A 12,463-nucleotide genomic window follows, 5' to 3' on the forward strand; every position below is an offset into this window, starting at 1 on the left:
AAGGGAGAAGGGAGGTAGACAACATCCTTTTTTTAATGGTGAGAGTACACCAAGTCTGCTTTATAGGTATTGGGTTTCCTAAGGGAGATAGGGCACCTGAATGGGTCTGATCAATATTATTTTATCAGGGTGATTTAAGAATGGGCATTTTTGATTGTCTTACTTGATCACTGTTGATTAGCATATAGGCTGAGGAGTTAGGAGAAAAAAGTATTCTTGCTCCAGGCACTTGGCCTTGCTCCTGATGCAGCTGTCTTTGGAACTCTGTCTTCAGTACCAGACTGTCAATAACCCTGCGGCTTTCAGGCAGTGGCAAAGCTTGGCCATAGGGAGCCAGACACATCATCTTAGTCTTCTCCAGTGAAACTGAAATCAGAGGTTGTTTTTCCCATAGATCCCGCAAGAGTCCCTGAAATCTTCACAATAGCCCTGACCCTTGAATGAATCCCCTTTATTTTCCCTTTCATGTCCCATACTCTTATTCCCCCTGACCACCATTTGTACATGAAGTCCGGTCTACTGGTGTCATGCTGTAAACAAAAGTTACGTGGATGCTGTTATTAGGTTTGTATTAACAGTTGGGAATTTTGGGTTCACTTGCTTGCACATTTATGTCACATACATATATATTGTGGTATATTCTACTAGTAAAATTGTTCCTAGTTTATCTGATGCAGTTAAATACATAGAGTTCTATAAAGGCTACAATGTACTGCAAAGAGTGCTGTGATGTCCCAGATCTATCAAAGCTTTCAGACTTGCTGCTACAGCTGTTAGGTTGGACCATAGGAAATAACCAATATTTGATCATTTTTAACTTGTAAAAACAGTATTTTCTTATGGTTCAAGTTAATAATGTGATAGATACCATGTTTTTTTTTTTTTTTTTTTTTTTTTCCTAAGCTTCATTGTTTGTTTTACTAGTTTCTGTCTGATAAAGATAAAAATTTCCGACTTGGGAAAAATAAGATGTAGCAATGTAGAAATAGTTGGTGAGTGAATGATCTGGGATTCTTGGCTCCTGTGTGATAAATATCTTCGCTGCTTGCTTAGACGTGAGTCAGAATCATTCCACATTCACTGGGAGACCTGGAGGCTTCTTGTGCCCACCCAGGACTCCCTGATCCTGAAGGTGGACACTTGAGGGTGGAGGGCCCTCTAGGGGAGCAGGCCCTAAAACCGCTGGAGGTTGCCTTCCAGCAGTGCAGGGGCAGGCAGCGGCAGGTAGGTGACCTGGGCACTAAGTAAATCTAGGCTTCAGGGCATGTTTCTTTTGTTCATACAGAGATTTTGTGATGTTCTTATTTATTGAATAGTTGAGACTGCTCAAAAAGTTTGTTTAACTGTGTCTTATGTATATGTAGGAAGGGGGAAGGTATCAATTCTCTGGAGTAGCCTAATTTTATATCTTTTTACTGCAACTCCAAGGTAGACCATGGCAACATTTTCAGAATGGTTATGTTGTCTTGCTAGAAAAATGCTTCCTTAAGGGAGATTTACTGACCTAGTGAAAAGTGATAAAACATTTTAGAACCATATAATTTTCAGAGTCCTCAAAGAAATATTTGTTTTGGATTCAACAATGGCAATACATTTGCTTTCCTTAGGGAACAGTGTTGCCAAAATAAGCATTTTCATTAGCTACCAGATGGTTTAGTTATCAGTTTTGTTTTTTGTTTATACACCAGTTTTTCTTCTTTTTTTGGCTTGAACCTTATTTCTATTCACAAACAGTTACTGATGTCGTTTATCTTTGTGTGTCTTACTCACCTCAACTAGAAAAATAAAAAGATCAATAGTTTCTTTTACAACATTTCTTCAACAAAGCAGCTGCTGAGAATGGCCAAGTTTAGTGTTCCTCCAAAATATTTACAGTGGTTCATGTCAGAACACAAAACTAGATCTTTTGACATGATAAGCGTGATTAAGATTGGCTAAAGACAAGCATTAACTAGGAAATAATTATTTCCTGTATTTTACACTAAAATGAAGTTGAGAAATAGACATTGGGAAAGAAAATTTAAGGGTATGGTGGTTCCTAATTGCAAAGATTTTCCTTTGTTGTAGACTTATATCTCAACTCAGGCAAATTTTTTTGAATTCTTGATTATATACATTTTAACTGTGTGTTTGAGCTATTCTTTTAGTTATAGAAACATTTTTTAGAATTTTTGTTTTCTTACATGGATAGGTTTCTAATAGCAAAACATGCTTTCCTGTTCAATATCATGTGATAAAACATTTGGAAAAGGTTTGCTTATCTTCATAATCCTAAAGGAAATATTTATTTTCAATTCTAAAACAGATTTCTATTGTCTATCTGAGCAGTTTCCAACTGTGTTGACTAGAACATTAATATTCTATTAGATGGTAATAGGTGTTCGGTGAAAAAATTCACTGGTAGTGATATCTTTTTTCCTCCAAAATGCATTTAAAAATACTTATATCTATCTATATATATGAAGAATTCTAAATACATTTAGGTGACTCATTATTATATAGTAATCTAACTTAAAGAAACTGTGAGATATACCTGATAATTCTAGGAGGTCATATTAGAGATCATTTGGCACATGAATGCGTGGTGTTTGATTTGTGAATAGGGGAATAGACAGCATTTACCAATTCACTGTACCGTGGATGTTGTCTGTTTAGTCTTTCATCTGCTATGTTTTATCCTGTAATTTTAATATATATTTGTGACATTATTCAGTGTTGCGTGTCACACTTATGAACCTGTTTTTTTTAATAATTTCTTATAGCAGCTACCTACCCTGTGAGACTGTCTTGTTGCTGTCTACATTAATCCAACTGTGTCTCTTTAATTTCTGTTAATCTTTCATCAGTGTGTTATTTAAAAGGTACTCTGTAGTCATTACATTTGGAAAAGTGCAGTAATTTATACAATGACCACTTCCCATACATTAAAACAATCTTTTTATCATTAATTATGCACATTCCTAAATACAGATGATTATTTTATTATTTCTAGTAAATCTCAAATCTTAGTAAATACCTGGAAACCGTACCTCCCCAGTACAACAGAATTGACTGTCAGCGGTAGTCTGTTGGGTTGACTGCTGCCTCACTAACTTTTCCTTTGTGTGTAAACTTTATGGTTCAAACTCCTTAAAACCAGATAAGATTAATGTTAGGGCTGGGCGCAGTGGCTCATGCCTGTAATCCCAGCACTTTGAGAGGCCAAGGTGGGTGGATCACAAGGTCAGGAGTTTGAGACCAGCCTGGCCAACATGGTGAAACTCTGTCTTTACTAAAGATACAAAAAATTAGCTGGGCATGGGGGCAGGCATCTGTAATCCCAGCTCCTCGGGAGGCTGAGGCAGGAGAATCACTTGAACTTAGGAGGTGGAGGTTGCAGTGAGCCATGATTGTGCCATTGCACTCTAGCCTGGGCAACACGGCAAGACTCCATCTCAAAAAAACAAAAAAAAGATAAATGTTAGGTTTCTAAACGTATATTCTAGAGAGCAAATGTTGCATTGACAACTATTTTCTTTAAATTGGTTTGAGTACCACTTAGTATGGTTAGAGTAAGGGAAGACAGTGGCCTTGTCCAGCTTCCATAATTATAGCTTTATAAATAGACTATGAATAAGTGAAGGCCAGAAAATAAAACACAGTGTTTTCTTATAGAAATAAGAGACTATTCTCTTTTCTCTTTTGTGGTAAGGTTTTCAAATTTTTGAAGTTCTGAGACTACCTTTGATAATATATGTTATTATGTTATCTTGTATTTTGGGTCAAGGAAATATATTCAAAGTTTGTCATTTAAACAGTTACAATGGCTCAAAGAAGGAAGGAACACTTACTGAAATTGCTTCACTAAAACATGTTGGGAATACTCTCTGAGGTTTCTTTACTCATGGAATAAGTAGGTACTGTTAAAAATAATTTCAGTGAGCACTCAGGAGCTGCCAGGCACTGCGCTAAGTGTTTTACCTGAATTTTTACTTTTAATTTAAATAGGTGACTTTGAAAGTTGACACTTGTCATAAAATTCTGTATTTGGAACATGTACTGTTTGGGTTAAAAATCTTCATGTACATTCCTACAAACAAATCAAGTGTGGATGTGCAGTGGGTGGTTTTTAAGCTTAAATATCTCAGCTGGATTTAATTACCTTAAGGGATAAGGCTACGTGATGGGCCAGTGGTTTACCAAATTATTTTTCATTTTCTGGATCTCAGTGTCACTGAAAGTTAATGCATCCTCTTTCTCTGCTAGAGACCTGAGTTAAAATCCATTTTAGGGCATAAGTATAAATGAATTTGTTGTTGTTTTTTCCTCCTTGGGGACACTGTGGTCATTTTGTGAGGCTGCCTTTCCATTTGGAATTGCTGGCAGCTTGCTCTGGGCCCAGGGGCTCTCATAGCAGGGGCAGTTGCAAGTCAGCGTGAAAATGAATTGGTAGGCTTCAGAGGGCAGAGCTGGCCCAGGGCTTGTCACTCTCCCATTCCTTGATTCTTTCTTGCTTAACTTAAGGAAACTTATTTGCTACTGACATTTGATTATAGCACATCACAAAACAAGTGATGTGGTTGTGGATAAGCCATCACATTTTCTTTACCATTTCAGGCTGGTTTATATTTGGCAGCTACAAAGGTTTCTCTGTTCACTGTCCACAGACTCCTAGATGACTCCTTAGACTGCCGTAGTTGTGTGATCAACATTTTTGATCACCAATGTGTTTCATGGCTTTAATTACCTATTGTTTTAGTGTAAATGGTTCATTCTTTAGGAGCGTGTTTGTATCCATAATTACATTTAAGGGTTTTACCCTGAAGTATTATTAGTTATTTCCTTTATCTGTACCTATTAGGAATATTTAGTATAACCTAAGCAGGGAATAATACGCATAGCATTTCATCCCTGAGGGAGCTCATTTGTGTTCTTTCCCTCTAAGCTCATCCTGTCATTTCTATTTTCTCTCAAAGAGCACCTAGAGTATGCTCTTTAAGTTTTCTTTGAAAAGATACAAGATCTTTATACACAAAAACAAACATAATTTTGTGTACATGAATAAATGGGATCATATGATGCATGCTGTCTTTTTTTTTTTTCCCTTTGCAGATGTCACTTTGAGTTTCAAAGTGAGTTGGTTGCTCCAGGTTCCCTGAATCCTTCATGTTCTCCATTTATTGTAGGCATTCCTATACCAGTTTGATTTATCCAGTCCTTTTGTCTTGAAAATCTCCCAAACCACTTTGCACCGGGAGTATCTTCCTCTTCATGTTTTGTCTTCCAGTCACCATTCATATCCCGTTTCTTCTATCGAACTGAATTAGGACAAGGAGAGGTGATGACTACTATTGTCCATTTGTAGCATTCATGTAAAAAAATGTATTTACCTCTGTGTGATGTGTATTTGAAAAAGAGTGAGAGAGAGCCCGACTCTTGGTAAGCACAAAGAGTCATGATTGCTGTGAGAACAAGTTCTTTTTAAAACATTTACATAGTGTGCCTTTTCTTAAAGCCTTAGTTTAAAAAAGCTAACTTTGAGTAAAAGTTGATTAAACCATTAGTACATGGGATTCTTGTGAGAATGTGAATGATAGTATCATTTAAATACGGAGATCTTTTTACACGTGTCCATTGACAGATGTGTGTGGGCATAAATAGTTTGCTATGGTGGTGTGTATGCTTTCATGTTTATCTTTGTCTAGATTGTTTTATCATTACCTAAGGTGAGAAAAACTCTCCCCTAGCCACATTATACTCTACAAAGTCTTTTATATGCTGATAAAGTTCTCGTAAGCTCCCTTTTGTTAGTATCTTTTTAAGACGTCTTTCTTATTTATAATATTGCCAGGTTATTAAGTTGTACTTAATTGTCTTTCATTTTTTTCTCTTTTCAGGTGTCAGCAGTTGAGTCTTTGGAGGGCCCCCTGCTCCAGGTGGAAGGACTGAGTGACCTTCGACTAGAGCTTCACAGCAAGAAGATGAACCTCCACTTGGTTCTCATAGATGAACTACACCGGCACCTGTACATCAAATCGACTAGCCGAGTTGTGCAGCGTAACAAGGAAAAAGGGAAAATCAGGTTAAAGAGGCTCTTTGCTATAAGTGTCTTGTGGCAGTGTAGGATTGGAAGGAATATTTTTTGTTTCCCAGAATGTTGTTGTAATTTATTTTACTTTTCCTTTAATGGACTGTCTCTGAAACTTGAAGATGGTTTTATAATAGCAAATACTCCATGTTCTGAGAGGCTGACATTTGAAGTTTGTTCATTCATTCATTCTACATTTGTTATGGTCCTTTTCTGTAAGGATATATAAGAAGCATTTACTGTGGGTCTCATATTCTGGATCAGAGACATTGGTACATCTCAGAAGGAAGTAGAAAAATTCTTAAATTGGACTGTGAAGTCAGCCTAATTAAGAAATGTAGATATATTGGCTGGGTGCAGTGGCTTATGCTTGTAATCCCAGCACTATGAGAGGCTGAGGTGGAAGGATTACATGAGCCCAAGAGTTCAAGACCAGCATGGACAACAGAGCAAGACTCTGTCTCTACAAAAAAAGGGCCAAAATTAGCTGGGTATAGTGGTGTGCACCTGTAATCTCAACTACTCCAGAGGCTGAGATGACAGGATGGCTTGAGCCCAGGAGTTTGAGCTTCAGTGAGCTATGATTTCTCCACTGTACTCTAGCCTGAGCAACAGCGAGGAGACCTGGTCTCTTAAAAAAAAAAAAAGACAAAAAGAAATATAGATGTATTGACTGAATGATAAGATTCTTTATTAGTTAGGGTTATGTTCAGCTTTAGGTTGTCCTTTTTCTGGAATAGTTTAGGAAAGGTTCAGAGAGAACGCTTTTATTTCTTGGTTGGTTGTAGCATAGCCCTATATTTAATGGCCTGGGTAGTCTCAAGAAATTCATTAGGTTAGTAGAGGCCTGGTAGGGAATAAGACTAGATCTTAAGATGGTAGAATATTGGAATTTTTAACATATGTTAGATAGCTGTGCATAGTACATGTCCTTCCAATATTCCTTTAGAATAGACAGATCTTTTCAGAGGGCATTTCAGCACTATCTACTGAAATATGCATGTTCATGCTTCTTCATTCAGATATAGACAAGAAGAGCACTGGAAGCAGTGCACGCTGGGAATGAAGTCTTTCAAGTCTTATCCTGTTTGAACAAAAAATGCCAAATTTGCTTGTGATGCTTCAGTTTAATCAGAGATCCTGACAGAGAAAGAGAGGTTTCTACCTCTTTTCAGCAGATGGGCACTAGAAAAACTTCTGCCAGGCGCACAGATTTGATATGTACCTGAGACATAACTTCAAGACTAGCTCTGAATAGGGTATCTGTCAGTACCTCAGCAGAGAGTGAAGTGGTGAATAGGGGAAGTGCTAAGGAATTCTTTCAACAATGCCTGCTGATAAATAGCAGATCTGAAGAGATTTCTTCCCATACAAGGTTAAGTAATAAAATCACTATGGTCCTGTGAAAATATTCTGTATTATAAGGGAAAATGAGCATTACTTTGAGGTCTCAGAGGAAGAACATTTATTTTAAAAAAATTTATGTAAAGCAAGCAAGAAACATTTAAGAGACTTAAGCTCAAGGTTTCTCAAAAAATACAAGAAACACAATGTAGTAGATTATTCAGAATAATCACTCATTTCCCTTCTACTTTTGTGGGAGAGGAGTATTTCCTACCCTTTTTGTTGGGGCCTTGGCTTTTGCCATCATTAGGGTACATGACACAAGCAGGGGCTTCAAACGTGCTTATGCTGTTGAGTGTGGCCTTTCGTGCCACTGCCATTGCCTTGCTGTCGGTCCCAGGAGAAGGGTAAGAGACACATGGAACTGACTGAAGATCAGCAGACCTGCCTAGCCTGCATCAACCAACCACCAAAATGTATGCTTATTGTTGAACATTATTGAGATTTTGTGGTTGTATGCAGTAAGCGCATAGCTTCCATGAAAACAGTAACCGGGAGCTACAAGAACAGAGTGAGGAGAGATGCTAACAGAGCTAACTAAAACATGAATAAAATGTAAGGAAACCAAAATGAAGTAGGGAAATTTAAGTCTTTAAAGCTTCAGAGAGAAGATCTGAATCACTGATGTGGAGGGAAAAACTTTTCTTGATGAAGAGGAAAAAGACAAGATGCCAAAAGGAAGAGGATAAATATGAAAGATGAACAGTGGTCAATCCAGTGATTTTAGGGTTTCCAGAGAATCACACTAAAATGATAGTGTTTGGGGCTGAATTATGTTCCCCCTAAAATTCATATGTTGAAACCCTAATCCCTGGTACCTCAGAATATGACTGTATTTGGAAATAGGGTCTTTTAGAAAGTAACTAAGTTGAAATGAGGTCATTTGTGTGGGCTCTAATCCAGTAGGACTGATGTCCTTATAAAAACAAATTTGACACACTTGGAGGGAAGACCATGTGAAGACACAGGGGGAAGATGGTCACCTACAAGCGAAGGAGAGAGGCCTCAGAAGAAACCAACTACGCCCACACCTTGATCACAGACTTCCAGCCTGCAGAACTGTGAGAAAGTAAATTTCTGTTGTCTAAGCTATCCAGTCTGTGTTACTTTATTATGGCAGTGGGAGGGAACTCAGACAGAGGGGATCAGAAGCAATAATTAGAGTATAAATAAAAAAACCTACTTAAACAGGAAAACAAGACCTTGGTCTGCAAGTTGAAAGAATTTAAGGTAAAATTAATAAAAAAAGTTACTCTTAGATATAATCTGGAAATTTTTATGATTTTCAAAAACAAATTTTATAAATACCAGGAAGAAATATTATGTGATCTGAAGTGATAGAGATAATTATTTGCCCACCCAATGTCCATTCTTCCCTTCATTTTTAATGACAATCTTTATTTCGTTCCTGGTGGCTATAGGCCCAGCTAAAAGGCTGCATTTTCCATCTTCCCATATAGCTAGAGGGTGTTTAGTGGGACTTCATTTTGCAAGCTGTTGAATGGGGAGGTCATTAATTTTTTAAAGATACGAATTAAACTGGTATGCTCACTCTTTTACCCTTCATTTGCCTTTCTTTACTTTCTATCTGGGACATAGATTGGTGCCATCAAGCCGTCCTAGACACAAGGTGACCTTGAGGATAGAAGCCACATCTGAAACTCCATGATCACCTTGAACTTCTTTTCTAGCCCTGGGTGGGGTGCCTCTTTAATGTGAGAGGAAGTCTTTGTTTTACTCAGACCACTATTATTTGGTCTTCTTTTTATACACTTAAAACCAGTTCAGTTACACAGAAAGGAGCAAAAATCAGGCTCACCAGGATTTGCTGAATACTAAATGCCAGAAGACAATAGAACAAAATCTATAAAGTTGAATGGAGAAGAGTTGGGACCAAAGACTTTTCTAGCCAGCCAAGGGGACATTGATATGCATAGGTGGCCAAGAGATATTCTCAGATATGAATTTATAATAAAAAAAATTAGTATTCTTTTTCCGAGCAAAATTCTCAGAGATAAACTGTGAGACATACAACCAGAGAACAATAAAGTTGTAGGTAGTTTGAAACAACTTTGAGGGCCACATACCATTAAATAGGTACATGTATATATATGTAAGTAACTGACAAATATGTTTTTACAAGATTGAGAATATCAGCTAAAAACCATTGTGGAAAAAAAGGTCAGCCGGGCGTGGAGGCTCACGCCTGTAATCCCAGCACTTTGGGAAGCCGAGGTGGGAGGATCATTTGAGGTCAGGAGTTTGAGACCAGCCTGGTCAACGTGGTAAAACCCCATCTCTACTGAAAGTGTAAAAGTTAGCCAGGCATGGTGGTACGTGCCTGTAGTCCCAGCTACTCAGGAGGCTGTGGCAGGAGACTCACTTGAACCCAGGAAGTGGAAGTTGCAGTGAGCCGAGATCACACCACTGCATTCCAGCCTGGGTGACAGAACAAGACTCCATCTCAAAAAACAAACAAACAAAGTCTATGTAGTCAAGGAGTACTCTCTAACAGTAAACAGAATTTATATCCCTTTTTACTCAGTTAATAGTGACTAGGAAATTTAGATAGGTAGGAGAAAGGAATGCTGAATTCTTGCTTAAGATGAGTGTGAAGTTTTGTTTTCGACTTTAATAATTAGAGAAAATGTTTTAATTTTGTTTTTACTAATCTAGATATGTATATTTAAAGATTTTTATATTTAAAAATCAATAGAGAAGACAAAAATATTCTCTATTACAAAGGATATTGTACTGCAGCCCTCCTTTGTCAGCAGGGGATATGTTCCAAGACCCACAGTAGGTACCTGAAACTGCAGATAGTGCTGAACCCTGAATCTACCTGCACAGTAAATCCTCACTTAATGCCCTCAATAGGCACTTGGAAACTGTGACTTTAAGTGAAATGAAGCTGTAACTTTAAGTGAAATGACGTACAGAAGGTCCTAGAATAACATTGTGTCCTTCAAGGTCCTCTGCTGATGAGAGAAAAAAAAAATCATTTCATTATATGCCAAGATTCTTGATTGCAAATAGAGGAAATCAGTCTGGGTAACTAAAACAGGAAAAGAATTTATTGGAAAGTTATCAGGTTGTTCACAGAATCTATGGGAAGTCTGTATAATCAGGCTCTAAAGCCCAGTAGGAACCAACGGAGATTAAGCAGCTGAGCACACACAGTCTTAGACGAGCCACAGGAAGGGTCTGTTTGGGTTGCTATTTTTGCTGGCACCATGCCCACAATAGCTGGATTTTAAACTCCTCTGTAAATGATCTCTAAATGTCCCTGCATCTTTCCTTTATCTCGTCAAGATTCAAACTTCTGGACTCAGGCATCCAGTTTGCTGAGCCTGGGTAATGCCTGGACTCCTTCAGCTTCCATAGTAGGAAGTGGGGCCTTCTTTTTGCTTTGATGCAGTCAGTGGGGATGGACTGTTCAGATGTTTGGTACCCAAGACAAACACCCAACAAATTTCTACTGCAAGAGAAAACAAAGGAAATCACATGAAGGCACTTACGTATAAAGAAGACCAGATGTTTTTGAAGTAGAAGATAGGCAGTAGAATTGACAAATGAAAGAAAGGTACATGCTCACATACAAAAAATAATAAAAATTTTACTTGGAGGAAATGAAACAAATAAATGGTGAGACTGTCCTTGTTCTTAGCTCATGAAGATGTCAGTTCCAGTTGAAAATTTTGAAACTGTCAAATGAAATCTAAAGTTCACATGGATGAATACATGCGTAAGAATTGTTTAAAAGAATTGTGAAGGGAGGTTATGAGGGGGGCATTTCTTATGTGATATCAAAGCATATTGTAAAGCTGTTTTAGTCAAAACAGTACAGACATGCAAAAATAAATTTTTTTAAAGAAAACAGTGCAGACATGAAGTAGAAAATCAGATGGGTGAGACAAAATAGAGTTGAGAAATAGACCCCAGGATCTATAGACTTTAGTATTTTGAACAATAGTTCAGCTGGGGGGTAATGAAGGCTATTTAATATATAGTATTCAGACAATTGACTGTTGATTTGAAGAAAATAAATTTAGGTGTCTACCTCTTATGTACAAATGATTCAGCCAGATTTAAAAATCACATAGCACTGTATTAGCATTAGGAAAACGTGTAGGAGGATATGTGTGGAGGAGTCTTTTTCAAGCATATCAGAAGACATAAAGAAATATATTAAATGGTTTAACCATTAAAAAACCCAAAACTTATCTTCAGGAAAACGGAGTCAAAGGATAAACTATACTCTGAGGAAATATATGTATGTCATATAACGCTTTAATATCTAAAGCATGCAGATATTTGTAAGCTTAGTAAAGCGGGATATAGACTGTTCATAGATTAAAAATACAAATGGCTAATAAATATAAGATTGTTCAATATCATGAGTAGTCAGAGAAATACACATTTGAAAAATTAAATGCAGTTTTTTGTTCATAAGATGATCAAAATCAAAGACATTGATAGCATGTTATGATAGCAAAGATGGCGGAAATGCGTAGCTTTCTCTTGATGGTGGAATAACCAATATGCCTTTTTGGAAAATAAATTTGCATATTCTTTGTCCAGAGAATTTTGTTTCTAGGTCTACATCCTACAAAAACAGTACCAGTTCATAAAAATATATGTAACAAGATATTCATTGTGACATTGTTGGTAAGAAGAACAAAAATATGCAGCTTAAATGTTCATCAAGAGGAGTATGGTATATTGGTACCATGTAATTACAGAATTTCAGTGATAATGATCTCTATGTGCTGATATAGAAAGGTTTCTAAGGTGCATTTTTGGGTCCCAAAAGCAAGTTGAAAAATAGCATAGATAGTATGAACCTATTTGTGAAAGATTGAAAGGATAGAAACTTAAATATATATACTTTATATATTGGTATAAATATTTGTATGTGTATAGAAAATGTCAGATAATGTCAAAACACTGATAAAAGGAATTACTTGTGAGAAATGGAAATGTGAGGTGGGG

General features: G+C 37.0%; 1 protein-coding gene across 2 annotated transcripts in view; it reads left to right on the plus strand.

Moving 5' to 3' along the window:
• Window positions 1-12,463, plus strand: part of EXOC4 (exocyst complex component 4) — an 806,860-nt gene that overhangs the window by 47,011 nt on the left and 747,386 nt on the right. For both annotated transcript variants that reach the window (XM_001139207.7, XM_063815016.1), the window contains exon 4: window positions 5,877-6,061. In XM_001139207.7, the coding sequence (XP_001139207.1) occupies window positions 5,877-6,061 (185 nt within the window). The remainder of the gene's footprint in view (window positions 1-5,876; window positions 6,062-12,463) is intronic.

This window comes from Pan troglodytes, chromosome 6 (assembly GCF_028858775.2).
Source record: "Pan troglodytes isolate AG18354 chromosome 6, NHGRI_mPanTro3-v2.0_pri, whole genome shotgun sequence".
Classification (NCBI taxonomy): Eukaryota; Metazoa; Chordata; class Mammalia; order Primates; family Hominidae; genus Pan; species Pan troglodytes.